General features: G+C 39.9%; 1 protein-coding gene across 4 annotated transcripts in view; it reads right to left on the reverse strand.

Annotated features, from left to right (window-relative positions):
• Scaf11 (SR-related CTD associated factor 11) overlaps positions 1–19,871 on the reverse strand; it is a 50,911-nt gene continuing 31,040 nt past the window's right edge. For 2 of the 4 annotated variants that reach the window (XM_076556674.1, XM_076556675.1), the window contains 9 exons: positions 13,913–13,971; positions 13,680–13,783; positions 12,620–12,721; positions 10,417–10,523; positions 6,588–9,242; positions 5,170–5,510; positions 3,699–3,917; positions 3,246–3,365; positions 1–3,033 (listed from right to left, as the gene is read on the reverse strand). In XM_076556674.1, coding sequence (XP_076412789.1) covers positions 2,887–3,033; positions 3,246–3,365; positions 3,699–3,917; positions 5,170–5,510; positions 6,588–9,242; positions 10,417–10,523; positions 12,620–12,721; positions 13,680–13,783; positions 13,913–13,971 — 3,854 coding nt within the window. In that variant the 3' untranslated portion in view covers positions 1–2,886. The remainder of the gene's footprint in view (positions 3,034–3,245; positions 3,366–3,698; positions 3,918–5,169; positions 5,511–6,587; positions 9,243–10,416; positions 10,524–12,619; positions 12,722–13,679; positions 13,784–13,912; positions 13,972–19,871) is intronic. The other 2 variants (XM_076556673.1, XM_076556676.1) reach the window with 2 other exon arrangements.

Below are 19,871 nucleotides of genomic sequence, written 5' to 3' on the forward strand. Positions count from 1 at the left end.
TGCTGTCAAATTAATTTTTATTAAAATGGAATATTCTCAATACATGAATTGAAAAGAATGGGTTATAACATAGCAATGTGCATTGTAGCCAGCCTTGAAAGAAATTAACTTTGGCAGAATTACAGATGATTTTTCCTTTGTTTCCCAATCTCTTCTATCTTTAGAAATTATTAAATGTTTTAAATTTCCTAAAGTGATTATATAATTAGGAAAACTACTATTAAAATATATGCTTATAGCTAACTCTGACTTTATTGCCTGGATATTAATGTAATCATGATACTCATTACTTTGGTAAAAATCCAAGAAATAATTCAACACATTTGGAAATGGTTTAAATGATATAAAAGTCATCATTTCCCAGAAAACTTAATAAAATTTTAAAGACACTACTTTGTTTAGCAAAAGAATGTATTAGGATCTATTGCAGACCACAACCTGGCTGGTTAGTGTTGTCCCGGCAGACAGTTCTGCAGCTCACACCGCCCGTCTCCAGACTCAGGGCCCCACTGTGCTGATGCCTGTGAACAGTCTGACTGGGTGAACAGTCTGACTGGGTGAACAGTCTGACTGGGTGAACAGTCAGACTGGGTAACCAGTCAGCAGTGCACACCATGGCCATGTAAAGGCAGATTGTGGAGATGTGGTGGTCGTTACCAGAAGAGCAACAAACAAATACAAAACTTTTGGAATGTTAAAATAACGAGTAACTACTACTGGGCCTTTCTACAGCCCGAAACATGGATCAATGTGAACAGCAAGTTGAAGGGCCCGAGGCTCCAAAGGTCAAGTCAATACTGAGTCATGATCAAGAGGAACCTGCAACTCCATAAACTGTGTTAAATTCATATACATGCAAAACTAATGTGAATTTAAGAAAAAAAGAAAAGAAAAAACAAGAATGTAAAAACAATGCTATTTCTTAACGCAAAGCATGCATTTTCTAACTCATTCTTTAAAAGTTTATATTTTAATCCAGTTAGAATATATTCTAGTATTAGAATATATTAGAATAGTTAACATTCAGTAACTATTCTGAAGCACTCTAATCAGTGCCCTACCAGATATGAAACACGCCCATCTGCTAATTTCAAGAATAGTGGAGTTCTCCCAAAGACATAAGACACCTACTTTTTCTTCTAAATTTTAAAACTTGTTTGTGGGGGCTAAACTGTATAAAACAATGTTAAATGTCATTTACTTTCCAGGTGTCAGTGAAAACAATGCAGGGAGAGGACAGGATGCATTAACTCATCAGCACAGAAAGCAATCTGCCACAAAATGTCAGAGGAGCAGAATTTCACACCCCTGTTCGTGGGATCCTCAACTGAGATGAATCTGGTGTGCTACTGGTATCTGAAACTATCTCCAAACTTCCTCTGCCATCAAAATCGAACACAAGCTTTAATTAAAAATACCTGTAAAATATTGCATCAGGAATGCAGAACTGAAGATCAACACTGTCTGGAGATATTTTAGGACTATAATCATAACCTAACAAAGCTTAGTACCTCCCTAGTGCGATCACTAGGGGACCAAGCTCTCAGCACTCTCCTGCCCATCAAAACTCTGCAGAACTGAGAGCCGGGGAGCCTGCACTCAGAGCGACACCCCCGTTAGGGTGAGTGGGAGGACTCACCTGGATCATCACCACGCTACTGGACATCTTTTCAGCTATTTCATGTCCTGAAAACTCTAACTGGGATCAAAGTTTAAAATGGAATTAATTTTTCCTTCTAGATGCCAATGAAAATAGCAGTGCCAGAAGCACTCTGAACTTACCTTTCATAAACACTAACATCTCAATGCTCTAAAAAACAAAAAACAAAAAACAAAACTCTAGTCCCTGATAACCTAACAAACTATCCTGCCTTAAGCTTTCTCTCCTCAGTCAGACACAAGTTATACCACCGGGAATTAATTCTGCAGCATGGCTACCCATCACCAAAGTAACACTGCCTTCACGGTAAGCATTAGGGAAATTCTGAAGTGTGACAAGAACGTCATTAGGACTGGACAGTTGACAACTTGAAGCCAGAGAAGTAGGTCATGTATTCTTAATCCCAGAAAAGAAAGGTCACTACCTAGCAGCAACTCTCCAGCTGACATCAATAACTGACCATCACAGATAGACAGAAGGTATATGAAGAAACATAGTTTTTAAAAAGCTAGCTTTCTCCCAAATTGGTCTTCTAAACTCAACAAAGCTTTGATCTGGCAAAGCTGTAATCTAGCAAATCCAACTGCTATTGTTTTTCTAGGTGGGGAGAGAAGAGCGCAGAAGCCACACACACAGTGGCCAGCTCTGGTGACAGCAGGCGAGGGGCACCTGCAGGCTTGCGGCTAAGTCTCACTTGTGATGATCTGCTTTCTATCTAAGCAATGGACTCAGACATGTGCTTCAAAAATACATTAGGGACCTGTAATTGGTATGTTAATCTATTCATATCAGAAATATTAGTGGCAATACATTGTTTAAATTTCTACAGTTAGATGGGGTCATAAAGATCAGACTTCACTTTTCAGCTTGACAGAATAAATGTATTATACATAGATATATAGATATGTCTTCCCAAACCAGCGCCTCTACAAGTTTCTGATTCACGTACTCCACTTAAAAAGCTGTACATCTTTCAGTATCCACATTAGAACACATTCCTGATAAAAACGCACATTCCATTACACCCTTGATTTTCCCTTGAATTTGTTTTATTGGGGTTGGGGGTTAGATATAGAAGTTGCAGTGCACAGCTATATTTAGAACAAAACATTATATCCTACAATAAAAAAAATAATTTTATCAAAACCAGATTTCGATCACAGTTGCGTACACGTTGAATTGCACTTGGCAGATAATCGACAGTGTCCTTTACAGCGCTCCCCATGTCAGCCTATGTTTTTCTCGGTAGACATGGGTTCTTCCAGAGCTTTCTTCTGGCTCCCCTTCCGTGAGTATTTGTACTTGTCTACATAGGCTTTAACCAGATTTGCCACTTTAGTAGAATTGACTTCTCCACTCTTACTATGGCAAACCTAAAAGAAAGGGGAAATTTTCACACTCAATCCAAATGGACAGCACTGTGAGAACACACGAGAGAGCACCCTATCTCCATGTGCACACCCATGTGACCCTTCAAAGGGAAGGAGCTGAGGAGAACTCTCGGGCTCCAGCATTTATTAACTAGACCTGAGCGTTCTTTACTACAGCAGGAGGTTAACACAGTCCACGCTGCAGCCGCACTTACTTTGTCCACGGCTTTCCGCACGATCTCCTTGTACTCTTCCTTGGTGATGTCTTTATTTTGGTAAAACGGCTTAATAGCCAATTTCACCTCCTGTGCCGCTTTCTCTTGAATTTGCAATTTCTGATGAAAAGAAAATGTGTAATTATTACCTGCCAACTTACTCTGAAAAACTGTCTAGAAATTTATGAAATTGAAAACAGTACATACACTTTAACATTGTAACTTTTCAAATGTAAGTATGACATAAAATACATATTTACTAACATATATGAAACATCTCTAAAAATGACTATGCAGTTATTACCAGTAACCCACCAAGCATCAACATCATCTAGACACATCCTTCAGATAATATAAGAATTTGTAACTCCCAATATAAATCCCCTCCCTCTAATGAAATCATCTTTATTATATACAGAATTGCGTACAGGTTGCTCTCAACCTTGAACTTGCCTTGTCTGTCTTCGAGCTATCTGCGCTGGCTTCCACTGGAACACTTACTTTGCTTTCTGCCAATTTTACAGCAGCATTAGAGGCTTGGACGTGACTTGATGATGAAGTATTACCAGAACTTGGTCCCTGAACTGATCCTGTGTTTCCTGGAGCTGCTGATGGAGCAGGCAAGACTTGTGTAGCCATGTTATTACTTACATGAGAAGCACTGGGAAGGCCCTGTTTTAAAGAGTTAGCATCTGTCAACGGAGTACTGTACTCAAAAGAAATATTTATGCCACATATCAGGAACATTAAAAAACAAAGTAGCTAGGCGTAGTGGCACCCCCCACCCCTCCAATCCCAGCACTCGGGAGGCAGAGGGATCTCTGTGAGTTCAAGGCCAGCCTGGTCTACAGAGTGAGTTCCAAGACAGCCAGAGCTATACAAAGAAACCTTGTCTCGAAGAAACAAAAGCAAAACCTGACAAAGTGATTCAACCTTATTCTTCTTTTTTTTTTGTTTTGTTTTGTTTTGTTTTTCGAGACAGGGCTTCTCTGTGGAGCTTTGCGCTTTTCCTGGATCTCTCTCTGTAGACCAGGCTGGCCTCGAACTCACAAAGATCTGCCTGCCTCTGCCTCCCAAGTGCTGGGATTAAAGGCATGCGCCACCACCGCCCAGCTCAACCTTATTCTTAAGAGAAGTACTTATTTTAGGAAATGTATACATAAAGGGCCAGCTGAAGAAAGTGAATATATTCTTACACAGAGCTTTTATTTAAGCATGTCAAATGTCTTTTAAATGATGTCCGTGGGGATGGCTCAGCAAGTGACAGTGCTTGCCACCCAAATCTGATGACCAGAGTCCAACCCCGGGAGCCCTGGGACAGGATCCTGACACCCACAGACTGCGCTGGCAGGATCCTACCTACACTCACACACACAACAGTAAGATAGAGTCAGTAAGAACAGGGGCAACAAGCACCACGTCTGCATGGATCTGTGCCTTTGTCTCTTAGCGCGGTAACCTCAAAATCAAAGGGAAGCACATAGCAACAGATAACGTCTTGGTCCAAGGTTTACCCAGCAGGACGGCAAGCACAAGCCTTACCACAAGTGTTCACTAGGTCCCAACTACCTTGCTCCCAAAAGTCTTTAAAATTTTAGGGGATTTTTTTTTAAGTGAATTCAAACCTGATCCTAATTTGAATTCACTAATTTGACCAAGTCAAACAACAAAAAGAAATGTTTGGATGTAAATAATGGCATGCATATAGCTTGCACTTTATAATGTATGTTCCTGGCCAAGTTTCCCATCTGGGAATAGGAATGGGAATTAACAAAGGATACTGAAAAGAAATTAGGATGAATAATTAAAAAATAAATTAAAAATATAACCAAATATAGCACTGTTCCTAACTGCCAGGAAGCCTTTCTTACCCGATTTGCTAAGTGTTTGAATGTTGATTTAACTCAAGCTACTAAGAACATACCTGTACTTGTTTTCCATCTGGTTGTGAAGCCACATAGCTGACCTGCTGGGATGGTGGAGGAGGGGGTGGTGGTGGCGGTCCCTGAGGTACACTGGCAGGGGCAGCTACCTGCATGAGAGGCACTCCTGTGTGGAGATGCAGGGGCAGCTGAGGGTGCATGGTGAATGGGTTACGCTGCATATTCATTAAAGGGGCATGAACACCCACTGGGTACGGGAAGATATTCATAGGCTGATGCTGTGCATTCATTGGGGGTGGAATTACGTTCATGTGTGGCTGCATCATATTTACAGGTAGCTGAGAACCATCAACTTGGTTTGTTTGGTCTTTTAAGTTAGCATCTGTCAAAAGAAAAAAGGCTTTGTAAAAAAAAAAAAAATGTTACACTTATAAACACAGAAGCAAACAGGAATAGGCTCGGTACAACAAAACCACAAGGTACGTAATTTATCCTGTCATTTCTAAATAATATACGATCACTTTCTAACAAAAGAAAATGCTCACAATTACTAGTCAAAGTGCACATAACATGTATCAAAGTTAGTAAAGAAAGCCAGGGGTGGTAGCTCACACTTTTCAATGTCAGCATGCAAGCTCTCTGAGTTTTGAGATCACCCTGTGATACTTACCAAATTTTAGCCAGGGATACATAAAAAGACACTATCTTTAAAAAAAGGAATAACTAATTCAAACAAATAGTTTAAAAAAAAAATCACATAAATTATAGAAGTTACAACAACTGAATATCTACTTTTTATTTTTGGAAATAAATGAAATACCAGTTAAATTTTGTATAGTAACATTCCAAACTCCTCTAATGTAGCCAACAACACATACAACATTTCAAAAGAGAAATAAATAAAATATTTCAGCCTTTGGTGAAATTTGGTGCTAAAGAAATACTGATTTAGCCAGGCATGGTGGCACATGGCTTTTTGTTTTGTTTTTTTTTGTTTTGTTTTTCGAGACAGGGTTTCTCTGTGTAGCTTTGCGCCTTTTCCTGGAACTCACTTGGTAGCCCAGGCTGGCCTCGAACTCACAGAGATCCGCCTGCCTCTGCCTCCCGAGTGCTGGGATTAAAGGCGTGCGCCACCACCGCCACCACCACCCGGCTGGCACATGGCTTTAATTCCAGCACAGGAGGCAGAGGCAGGTGGATCTCTGTGAAACCAGCCTGATCTCTTCCAGTCAGTTCCAGGTCAGCCAAGGCTACACAGTGAAACCCTGTCTTTAAAAATAATAATAAAATAAAAAATGTTGATTTGCTATGTATTTATATAATTAAAAGTAACTTATAATAACTTTGGCTTAACAATATAATTTAGTATTTACTGTGTTAAGGATCATTTCAACTCAAGCTAGTATTCTCATAGCCTCTTTCTTCAAGTTAAACATTAAGAACAAGCAGAGAATGTTACCCGGTTCAGGTGTTTCCTCCTCTTGTCTCATCCACCCAGACTGTGGACCTGCAGAATTCCTCCCACGCCGAGAGTAATAGTTCTGTACATCTGCTGGCAGAGTCTTTCTTACTGCCCAACTGGACGCAGATGTCCACCCCGACCTGTCTGCAGGCGTACCAAAAGAGACATCTTGCTCATTTTTCCGCTTAGATGGCTGCTGCTCCACAGACTTGAAGGAGTCACTCCCTGAGAGGGGTGTACGGCTTTGCCACCTGTTCTCATTCTGGTCACTGTAGGCAAAATTACCTCTGTAATTACCTTTCCCTCGGCCACCTCGACCACGGCTGGACATCCAGCCTGGGCCAAAGTTTTTACTCCAAGAATTCCCTGAATTTTCGTTCCTATTTTCTTCCCAGTGGGAATCTTTTAACTTTTCAGGATTTCTGGTCCTTGGATCTGGCCCAGAGTTTATTTTTTCCGTTACCCAACTGGGACAGTCATTTCTATGCTTATCTGTGGAATTTGGATCATTAGCATCTGCAATGATGTCATTTTTTTCTTTTCTTGTGTTTTCACTCTGTTTCTCTGAGTCATTCCTTCGGTAGCGGTCATTTCCTCGAGGACATCTCCAACCATCATTTGTCCATCTTTCCTTCCACCGAGGAGAGTAACTGTCTCTTTCATTTCGTCCAAATGATGAACTCTTACTTTTTGTTCTCAATCTTGATGGTGATCGAGAGCGAGATCTAGACCTTGACCATCTTCTGGCTCTCCTCTCTCTATCTCGATCTCTCCTCTGCCCATCTCTATCACTTTCTCTTTCTCTGCTCCGGGACCTAGATTTTTCTCTTGAGGAAGAATCTTTTGCTCTGGATTGGGATCTCTGGTTCTCTCTAGGAGCATCTCTTCTCGGGGACACTGACTCCGATCTTTTGGCTTCCCGAGCACTCTCTCTCTTTGGAGACCGAGACTGCCCCCGCTCTCTTGTCACGTCCTTTTTTGGTGAGAGAGAACGAGATTTTCTCCGTCCTCTGGCAGACTCTCTCTTGGGTGATGGTGACTGAGAAGTCTTGCTTTCTACTGCAGTCTCTCTTTTTGGAGATGGAGACTGAGCCCGCCTCTTTTCCTGTGCAGTGTCTTTGTTAGGAGACCAAGTTGTAGATGGAGAATGAAATCTAGATCTCCGAGTACGAGGCTTTGGGGCTGTATCCACTAGGCTTTCAGGTGGTTGAGCTACGGTTTCAACCTTCTCAATTGTAGGATCAGAAGACAGCTTATTTTCAGAACTGGGGGTCACAGAATTTTCATTCAATTGTTTAGAATCAGTATTTACAGTTGATTCCATTTCAGACTCATTCTGGTCACTACAAAATGAATCGCACTCCATAGGTACTGTTTCATTATTATCTTCACTAAAATGTTTCTCACTCTGTTCAACTTCTGTGTTAGGTAACTCTATAGGTAGGGGATGTTCAATCAGAGATTCTGTCTTTTCCTCTAAAGATTTGTCCAATTGGGTGTCATCAAGATTATGCTTCAATAAATTATCTTCACAATCTTGAATAGCACCAGAACTTTCATTTTCTGAACTGTCACGTATTGGAATTATTTCTGTATTTTCAGTTTGAACATGCTCAGGCAATTCGGTGTCTGAGCTGGCAACACAGTGTCTGTCCAGTGTGTGTGCAATTTCACCCTCAGAAGATTCCAATTTGGGGCTCTCTACAGATGCTTCTATGTTTACTGAAGGCTCTTTCAAATCGTTGCTTTCTACTACAAGACTCTCCTCTATTTTTTCATCATTAACCACTGACTCTGTATTTTCAGATATTTCACCCAGAGGACTGGACACTGGCTGAGGTCCTTCAATGTCAGAGGCTGGACACGTACAAACACCATCAGGAGGACTCTCTGTACACACAGGTGCCAGGACCTCTGACTCTGAACTTCCAGGCACCTGCTCTTGATGTTCTATCGGATCACTTCCTTGTACAGGAGTATCTGTAGCAATCTCATGGTCTACACACAACTCCTTAGCCTCTACACCTGTATCCTCTCCAACAAGCACAGGAGGATCCTGACTACAAGATTCAGAACATAAAAATTCTACTTCTTCCTCTAGCTCATGATTGGTGGTTTGTTCATTTTCTTCTGTTTCTTCACTGCAGCTTTTCAAGCAATTAACCAAATGATTTTCCCCATCTGTCAGAACAGAAGAAATGCTACTACTTTCTACTCCTGATTGCTGCTCTTTCTCCACCATGGGTGGTGTGTCAGAGTCCACTGTTTCTTCCTCTACAGAATCACTAGATGTTGTTTTTTCAGGGGGAGGGACAGACTTCCGAAGTTTCTTTTTCAATGGAGGTGGCTTTCGTCCTCTCCTTACGGCCTTCCGTTTTGGAGCCTGTCTTGTCTGCGTTTCTGATTCAGCTGGAGGGGAAAGACTTACAGAGGAATTACTGTTCCCTGGAGTATCCCACTCAGAATTATTTGACACTGGGGACTTCTGGGGCTGGCTGACTGTCTCTGCTCTTGTGTTTCGTGTGGACCTCCTTGTAGGAACAGATGTTGCAGGTTTTCGTCTTGATCCTCTGGTACTGGATGTGCCCGAAGTTTGCTTCTTTTCTCCTCCTCCTTGGGTGTGTGCTAATGCGCATCCCTTATGAGAAGTACCTGACAACGTGGAAAAATAAGAGGATTTTAATGTTTCAAGACAGAATTTGACAATAGTTTCAGATAATAATAATAAGTGCCTGTAATACAATAAAAATAGTATGTTTGTGAATCAAACTGTTCAGTGTATCTCTACTAACAAATGAGTAATAGTTGGTTTCATCAGTATTGGGTGAATACTGAGACAGTCTCTTGTATCCCAAGTTAGCCTTAAACTCACTATGTAGTCAAGGATTACCCTGAACTCCTGAATCCTCCAACCTCTAACTCCCAAGAGCTGGCATGTGCCACATCACATCCAGCTGGTCATCAGTACTTTCTTAATGCTACTAAAATAAGGGTACAGCCAGATTTGAGGTAGAAAACTTTATAGAGGAAAGGAAGGTGTGTTCTAGGTACAAACCATTTATGAACTGACTTTCTAGGCAAGGAAATGCTACCCATGAATGAATATGAAGACTACTTGTTCATAATGAATTCACAGATGTTATTTCTAAAGAGCCATGATTTAGACACTAGAACCCTAAACAAAGAGTTTCTCCATGTCTTAAAAATGTAGAACAGATTTTCTAGTTCAAAAATTAAATTAATTCATGTAGCTGTATGTATTTGCCAGTACATGATAAAGTACGTACTGTGAAATGATAAAATCCAGCTAATTAACATAACACACCATCCCCATAGTTATCTTTGTGTGTGTAGTGTGGACATTTCACATTCACTCAGCATTTCCCAAGCTGATAATAGAATCACTGTTTATACACTAGACCCACTGCCCTTATTCCCTATTCAAATTTTATATTCTTTGACCACTGCCAATCCCACTCTCAACCTCAAGCCACTGCACTTCATGCTACTCTCAAATGCACAGGAGTATCATTACGTTTCTGTCATTTTGTGCCTGGATTCTATCACTCAGCATAATGCACTCCACCAGCAGGTTTACCCACTACACTAGATGGGATTCCTTCCTTCTGGATGGCTGCATGACAATCCGTTGTCCACTTGCACTCTCGTAATGATTTCAAACCAGACACTGCCCAAATATTTATCAAAATAGCCAAGAATTACTCTAATCAACTAATTATTCTAAATCATGAACACTCACATGTTTGTGGAGGCAAAAGAAGCTAATAACTACTTTTAAAACAAAAAATAAATTCACAAACTTTACCAAAATTTTCTAATGACATGGTACTTGCTGAGAAAATAGTCCTTGGCAACACAGAGGCAATCAAGGGAAGGACTTCTGTCTCAGGACTCCAAGGTACAAAACCAACTCTGAAAATTTAAGCAAAGACTTCTTTAGTTATGTGGTCTAAACACTGAGTGAGGAATTAAAAACTACTACATTCTTGCCGGGTGGTAGCACACGCCTTTAATCCCAGCACGCGGGAGGCAGAGGCAGGCGGATCTCTGTGAGTTTGAGGCCAGCCTGGTCTTCAAAGTGAGTTCCAGGAAAGGCGCAAAGCTACACAAAGAAACCCTGTCTCAAAAAAAAAAACAAAAAAAAAAAAACCAAACTACTACATTCTCTAAATTAGATTAGTAATAATAAATGCAGCGCTTATTGTTTTACCCAAATAACTAAACATATAAAGATTATTCACTACCCAAATATGGTCACAATTTGCAAAGGAAATACAACAAAAAAATCCAATTTTTAAGGGCATATTTTTGTGTTAAAAACAAACGGCCGGGCGTTGGTGGCGCACGCCTTTAATCCCAGCACTCGGGAGGCAGAGCCAGGCAGATCTCTGTGAGTTCGAGGCCAGCCTGGGCTACCAAGTGAGTCCCAGGAAAGGCGCAAAGCTACACAGAGAAACCCTGTCTTGAAAAACCAAAAAAAAAATAAATAGATAGATAGATAGATAGATACATACATACAAGATGAAGGTAATGTAAAATACAGTTGTTTCTTCTTTTAAGTGATCAGACATTTTACCAAGATGCTGCTTGGGGGTGTGGAGCAATGGCTTAATGGCTAAGAGCACTTGCTGCTCATTCAGGACTCTCATGCATGCTTCGTGGCTCACAAGATAACCTGTGACTCCAGCTCCAGGAGATCCAATCTCTCCCGACCTCCAAAGGCACCCACACAAGTACTCACTTGCTCATGGACAGACACACACACACACACACACACACACACACACACACACACACACACACAGACAGACATAATAATACATCTTCAAAAAGCAAAAGAATTTGGTCTTTAAAAAATATTTTAACTTTTATTCTCTTCTACTACTATAAAAAAATACCAACTATAAGGTGAACTCACATAAAATGCAAGCTCCTTTAAGTATATAAGCTGATGACTTTTAGCCAATATGTATGTTCATACATAAAAAGAACATTTCTATCTTCTCAATAAGCTCCTCCCACTCTTCTGAACCTTTCTCCCTCCCTCAGGTCACCTACTGAAGAAATTTTTATGCTACATTTACATTTTAAAATTCTAAAACTGAGAGTAATATCTTTTCAAAGTTCTCAGGAATGGTATAGACCAGTTAAGAGTCCCCAAGATTTTCTGCATTCAAGCCCAATCCACTTCTCAAGCATTTTCTAAATAAATTTAAGTCTCCTAACAAAAGACCATTTCAGTCAGTATCAGGTGAGATTCTCGAGAAATACATTGGGAAAAGAATATACAACTTGTTTAACTGTAAGGAAATTGTTCGAACTGTAAGTATCTGGACTTCATAATTTTATTTTTATTTATTTCCTATAATTTCTAGACAAGGCATTAGATACAGAACTTTATCATAGTGACAAATAAAATCTTATTACATGGATGTAGGTAGCAGCTTGAGTCAGTAGTGTGCATTTGGCACTGCACCAGCCTTAAGACTATTAAAAAGGACTGGATTTTAGAAAGTCGGAAGGCCAGGACACAAGAGGCACTTGATAAAACCATTATTTAGAAGAGTATGCTTGAAAATGAAAACACAGAAATAATGCTTCAGCAGCTAGCACATACATAATCTTCATTAGGCATTTCTAACACCAAGGTTTAATTCATACTTTTTATTTTATATACTTTTTTTTTTTAAAGATTTATTTATTTATTATGTATACAGCATGTAGGACTGCAGGCCAGAAGAGGATACCGGATCTAAATACAGACGGCTGTGAGCCACCATGTGGTTGCTGGGAATTGAACTCAGGACCTCTGGAAGAACAGCCAGTGCTCTTAACCTCTGAGACATCTCTCCAGCCCCAGATTTTATATACTTTTAATTTATACTAATTTATACCTGTATAAGAAACATCTTAAGAAGATACCTATCAAATATGGAATGTAATACTTAAGAATTTAATGACACTTTTGTATTTATATTAGCATATAAATTTTAGTGAACAATTTTTACCTTCCAATTCCAGGTAATGTATTAGGAAACCATGACAACTCCAATTCCTGTCGTTTTTGCCTAATCAATGCACTGATTTCACTGACTTCTACAGATTCTGTACTAAAAAAAAAAAAAAATTAAACTTTCATTAGAATTCCAACAATTAACAAGTGTAGAGTAAAAACTGAGTTATGAAATAGCAGTATTTTCTACACCCAGCATTATAAACACTTTCAAAATAAGCATCTCCCTACAATAAGCAGACTTTTTACATTACAAAACAAAATTGTATTTAAATGCTTATTACAAAGAATGATTAGAATTCTGTATTAAGTGGCAAGATGTTGTCTGCCTTGTAAAATGGTCTCAAACTTTCTACATAGCCCAAGGTGACCTGCTGCACTGCCAGACTACATCAGTGCTCCATTGTGGACAGTTGATCAAAGAGGTATTCAGATAACTTTCTATTCAGTCATTAACTCCAACTGGTGAGAGAAATTCTTACTCAAAACAATCATATCGGACTTTAGTACAAAATAAGAAAATAAGAAGGGGTGTGGTTATCTTAACCAAAATTAGATTTAGCTTAGCTTTTCTTGAGTACTCTGTCAAGCCCTAAAATATCACCATTCTGTTCTACTTTGTTGGTTCAGTTAAGTCTGTGTGATTTTAAAACCTCAATATGTAAATCACACAAGTATACAGTCAACATCTATCTGTAAATCACTATGTGTCCAAAGAGGAAAGAATCAGTTCTAAAATAGGTCTATTTTAATAGGTACTACTAGGTATTTAATAGGTACTACTCTTACAATTTCACAAATACCTTGTTTCTCCAGCATATATTAAAATTATACTCAGCATTTTACTAGTGATACAAAGCTCACTGCCATAGGCAGGCATTGTAGACCACAGACTGACTCACCAAATAACAAGTTTTCTCTTTGCTGAAACTCGTTTGTTTTCCAACAGAAACAACAACAAAAATTAGTTCTCATCACTAGAATCTCACCAGTAGAAATTTCTACCAAAAGTTTAATTATGATTAAAACACAAGTGTAAGGCTGAAAATACTAACCAGTAAGCTCTATAGGTTTGAGGTCCCGCATGGCTGCCGCATGAAAACAAACTGGACATGCAATGTCCGATACAAGGATCTGTACATTGATTTGATCTTCGAACCTAAAAATATAAAAAGTTGTTAGTGAAAGCAGAAACAAAACTGCTTTCAAGTATGGGTTTGCACTTCAAGCACTAAATAACTAAAAATGTTATTATCTAAGAAAAAAGTATTTCTTTATTTCAACAAACCTTATTTGTCTTTACTGTAGCGTTTTTCTTCTCACCCATTTTATTGTTTGAAAAGATTCCTATAAAATAAGCAAACAAACAAAACAGAACCTGGTTACTTGCCTCAAATTTTATTTCTGAAGTCTATACACCTTTGACATTGATAGAATGTCAGTGTTGCATTTCTAATATTATTTGCATTAAAAAAAAAACTTCCCAAATGTTAACTGCATCTTATCTTACTAAACCACAGATAAAGGGACAATACATAAGGTAAGAACAAACAGGACTGTCATGCTCAGAGCCTTACAGATGTGATTCTAATAGACGTTTTCTATCCCCTGATGCAAATGTTTAACTTGAAAAAAAAAAAGTTACAATCAAGTCTTTAAGCTTTAGGTACAATTTACACATTTAGGGTTTCTTATCCAGCTATGACTGGATAGTTACAAGCACATGTCAAGTAGAAGCTGCCCAAGGCAAAGTGAGAACACTGGCCTGGCTAGCCGTAAGTCCCTGAGCCACCGACCCTTCGGATCCAGGCCCCACTCTTGCTCACAGCTCAGCAGACATGGAGTGCTAAATGGCACTGCTTCTGCCGCAGCAATGCTGCCGCCACGCGCTTACCACTTTCTCTTTCCTGTTCTGTCTCACCTGGAAATTATTTCTGTGTGATTTCAAATAGGCAGTTTAAAGCACATATTCTTGTTTACAGACTTGATTTATTATTTTTAAACACATATGAGTGATGTGTCTGTGTATCAGCATGCACATGTAAGTGCTGGTGCCGAGTCCAGAGATGAATTACAGGCAGTTGTGAACTGAGTGCTGGGAACCAAACCTGGGTCCTCCACAAGAAGAGTACGTGATCTTAACTGCTAAGCCACCTCTTCAGCCCCTTACAATGGATAAACTCCCCTAGAACAATAAAGTCCATTAACACGCTTACTATTCCTAGTTTTCCTTCACTATTAAGCCTCATGTGTGCAAGTGCATGCGTGCATGTGCATGTGTATGTGTGCACACACACGTGGCGCAGAGACACTCCCTTGAGACTTGATTTCTCACCGAACCTGAAGCTCCCCCTCAGCTACGCTGAGTAGCGGTAACTTCCTAGGACCTGCCTATCTCCACCTGACAAAGCCAGGATACAAGCATGCTGCCCCGCCAGGCTCTACCTGAGTGCTGGGGATCCACTCAGGTTCCTACTTTGGCACAGTAAGTACTCTGACCCACTGAGCTCTCTCTCCAGTGCATAAGGCCTACAATATATTTATGGTTTACCATAAACTGTTGCTGATACAATCAGAGGTATTTCCTCAGAGTTCTAGAAAACATCTGCACTGCAAATGGCAACTATAGTTTCAGCTTTGCTTGCTTCACAAAAGGTCTACTGATCACCCCATCACCAAAACACCACAACAAACAAAGCCCACGGAGAAAGTAGGAGACCTCTTTCCTGCTACTCAAAACCATACTTCCTCAGTTTTCTTCTGTTAATACTGATGGTTAAAGCGTATTTTCTACTTAATAGTACAATAATTTCCTTCCTCATTATCATTCATCCTTCACCAACATGCCATACATACTGCTAGTATTGCAAATGTAATATGGATATGGGGGCCAAAGGGTTCAGGGTTCAGGAACTTAATTGCCTTTTTTTTTTTTTTTGAACAGGGTTTCTCTGTGTAGCCCTGGCTGTCCTGGAACTGGTTCTGTAGACCAAGCTGCCCTTGAACTCAGAGATCCACCTGCTTCTCCCTTCTGAATGCTGGTATTAAAGGTGTGCGCCACCACCACTAGGCTGAGACAAAGATTTTGAAGTCCTTTAAAAGCCAACAGTAAAAATACTTAGTGGGTATCCAGCCGCAGCTTACAAATAACCATTTTTGTTCAACCAGATACAGAATTGCTGTTCCGTAGTTACACTGTATCTTTTATGGCCTAAAGGTGCTAAGTTGTTTTGATTCATTTACTGCCTAACGAATATATACAGAATGCTGTTCTCTTGGAAGCCCCTTTGGGAAGCCAGCATCAGAGAGCGGTCTGTGGAAAGAACTGTTGGTTCTCTACCACTGCTGAGTACTGAGAGCTCCAGTGATAAACACTCTCACTAGAGGACTCGGCACTGACTCATTTCTCTAAATTGGGGCTAGAAGAGATGGACCAGTGGTTAAGAGTTGCTCTTGCAACCAGGTTTGGTTCTCAGCACCCACACGACAGTTCACAACCATCTAAAACTTAAGGTTCGGGGATCCAAGGCCCTCTTCTGATTGAACTTCGAGAGCACCAGCCAAAACATATAATACACATAAAATAAAAATAAATCTAAAAAAAATCTGTAAATTGTGATTTTCTAGAAATAATTTCACACATCTGCTATGGGATGTCTTTCTGTATGCTGTGAATATGTTGCTCTGATTGGTTGATAAATACAGCTGTTTGGCCAGGGGCAAGGCAGCTTAAAGGCAGACGGGAAATCCAGGAGAGAGACAGGAAGAAGAAAGGCACAGGTGGAGGAGACCCCATCCCGCCGTCCAGGGAGGAGCATGTAACGGCACACAGGTAAAGCCAGAGAACACATGGCGACATATAGAGTAACAGAAATGGGCTGCGTTCAGCTCTAAGAGCTAGCTAGCGAAAACTGAGCCATAGGCCATGGCCATGCAATCTGTAATGGACATAAGCCTTTTCGTATTTGCCTGGGTCTGAGCAGCTGCAGGACTGGCGCGACACAGGAAAACTTCCAGCTACACACATCCCCTCCCTCATCTTTCTAGAATGTACATACTTAAGAAGACAAACAGCACCATCTACTCTTGATTTCTGCTTACCAAAAGCATTCATGAAACCCTATGGTGTTTCTTGAAATGTTTATTATTTTATGTTGAGACAAGATCTCACACTATATCCCAGGCTGACCCTGAATATAAAGTGTAGTTAGTTCATGATAGCCTAGAATTTGTAGCAATTCTCCTGTGTTTTCGTCTCCCAAGTCCTGGGATTACAGATGTGAACCACCTCATCCAGCTTTGCCTTTCTATTTCTAAACATCTCTCTTGATCTCTCTCTTGATTTCTTTGGTTTCTGATGTTTTTAACCACGTAAGACATATGTATCTTGATTCCTCATGCCCTTGCCCACCCATCTCCTATGCTGCCTTCACTCTATCTTACCTAATATATCAACACTTGACACTGGGGTACAAGTATAAAAGTTACAGCCAAGTCAGGAGCTGACTACAATTCATTACAGAAGCTCTTTGCTTAAGGATGACAATCTTCTTTCTCCTAGTGAAGCACACACATCCTTCAAGAGAACTGAGAAAACAGTGTGTCGAAATTAATGTCTAAGTCCTTTATATATTTGCTATGTCTTTATTTTTATTCCTGCCCAAAAAAGCACTGACAGTTTAACAGAACATAATAAGATTTGCTAGATTACTAAATATTTTCCTCAACAGTTTTCAAGGTATAATTCCATCACTTATTACTGATACCCTGACCCTTAACCTTTTATATGTGACCTGCTTTGCCTTTTTCTCCTTACTCAGACATCTAAGATATTATAAAACACTTGGTGTACACAAGTTCTTTCCAAATCCTAAATGTAGGGTGTGTGTGTGTGTGTGTGTGTGTGTGTGTGTGTGTGTGTGTGTGTGTGTTTGTAAGAAATTTCCTTTTGAATAACTTTTAAAAATAACTTTCTGGGAGGCTAGAGAGATGGCTCAGTGGTTAAGAGCACTGGCTGTTCTTCCAGAGCTCCTGAGTTCGATTCCCAGTACCCACATGGTGTCTGACAACCATCTAGAGTGAGATTTGATTCCCTCTCCTGGAATAAGGGTGTATAGGCAGGTAAAGCATTCATATACATAAAATAAATAAATGAAATCTTTTTAAACAGTAATCTTCTGCCTTTCACTTCTCCAGAGTTCCTCTCTAGAGCTTTACCTAGTGTTTAACCGCCTACATAAATGTCACCTCTTTGATAGTTGGTTCTTTTTTTTTTTAAAGTAGTGTCTTCTATTGAAATCTCAAATTTCTATAAAATTTTTAATTTCTAAAATACAAAAGATTTTTAAAAAACTTTTTTCTTAGGGTTGGGGATTTAAGTCAATGGTAGTTTGCTTACCTTGCAGGTAAAAGACCCTGGCTTTGGTCTCTACTTCTAGAAATCAGAAAAGCAAAAACAAAATTCTTTTTTCTTAAAACACTGATGGCTTCATCTCTCAGAATATTAATCTCTAAAGTTGTACCATCTCCCAATATTGAGTCTGTCTGACTATGTCTGTTCTGTGTATAGTTATTTCCCTTAAATATCTCGTAATCCTCAACTGTTTGTGAGACATTAAAATAAGATGAAAAATAGTGGTTAGGGCACAGGGGCTTAGGGACGAGTGTGTTCCATACAATGAAGAAGAGATTTCATTAGTAGATTCCCAAATATCATCAACCAAGTCACATAAGGGTCAAACTGTGTCAGTGGAAGCTTCCTATCTCCTATTTAAGGTAATATAACACAAGTGTCAACACTTTTGAAAATGATCATAAGAAGACCTGATACCTCACCATTTGATTTAATTTTGCTCTTTACCACTGTTTCCTCTGTCCTCTTTTGGCTAGAATGTCACAGAACTTAATCTCCACTCCAGAGAAATTCTCCAGTCTGAATGGATAATCCTTTTCCTCCACTCTGTTCCGATAAGAATCTACAGGTTGAACTGTACCTTTAAAAACTGTTATTTAACCAAGGCATGGCACATACCGCTGACTCCAACACTTGGAAAGCAGAGGCAACTAAGTCTCTGTGAGCCTCAGACCAGACAGTTCTATAAAAGTGAGCTCAGAACAGCGAGCGCTACCCAGTGAGACCATCTTAAAAAATATTTAAGAAGAAAAATGTTAAACAGCTGTTTCTTGTTAGTACCCCTCATCTATGTCTTTAGATGTAACAGAAGCCTCCTGGCCTGTGAACTGTCTCAATTGTTAACTTCACTCTCCCTGTGAAAGGGCACATTTCCTGCTAAGACACTTTGCCATCCCTTAGAAAACCACTTTCACACTTCTGGTTTCAAGGTCATCTCTTCTGTGCTTCCTCTCTCTAGTTCTCCAAGTGGCTTAAACAGGTGTTCAATCTGCTATGCTAAACTGGTAGCCTGGATTATCTTGAATTTGGTATCTGCCAAACACACTTCAGTAAACACCAATCCTTAAGACATTTTATGAAAACATTCTTCTGTGGGATTTAGTGGTAAAGTTCTACCCAGACTATAGAATTTTCCCAAGCAATTCAGGAAGAGTCTAGAAAAACATCTGTTTGTACAATATTAACTAAAATAATACAAGACTCTGAGACTAAAGCTCAGTGCTAAGCAGGCATTCAAAGACTGACTAATTGATTCCAAAGTTAACAAGAATGTCCTGAAGAAATGCCTGAAAGGAGCTGGGGAGATGGTTCAGGTAGTAAAATGTTTGCTGTGCAAGCATGGAGACCTGAGTTTGGATCCCTGGAAGCCACATAACAAGTGACTATGGGAGTAGATACCTGTAATCCCAGCACTGAGGAGTAGAGACAGGAGGATCCCAAGGGATTAATGGCCAGCCAGTCTAACTGAATTGATGATCCAGCTGCAGGTCTATTCAAAGACTTAGTCTCAAAAACTAAGATTGAGCGGTGGTGGTGCACGCCTTTAATCCCAGCACTCGGGAGGCAGAGGCAGGCGGATCTCTGTGAGTTCGAGGCCAGCCTGGGCTACCACATGAGTTCCAGGAAAGGCACAAAGCTACACAGGGAAACCCTGTCTCAAAAAACAAAAAACAAACAAAAAAACAAAACAAAAAAAAAACCCTAAGATTGAGACTGATTAAAGAGGATAACCAACATCAACCTCTAGCTTCCAAATGCAAGGACACATACACGTACACGTATAGGCATACATGAGCACACAACATACCATATACATACACACACACACACACAC

Source organism: Peromyscus maniculatus, chromosome 20 (genome assembly GCF_049852395.1).
Source record: "Peromyscus maniculatus bairdii isolate BWxNUB_F1_BW_parent chromosome 20, HU_Pman_BW_mat_3.1, whole genome shotgun sequence".
NCBI lineage: Eukaryota > Metazoa > Chordata > Mammalia > Rodentia > Cricetidae > Peromyscus > Peromyscus maniculatus.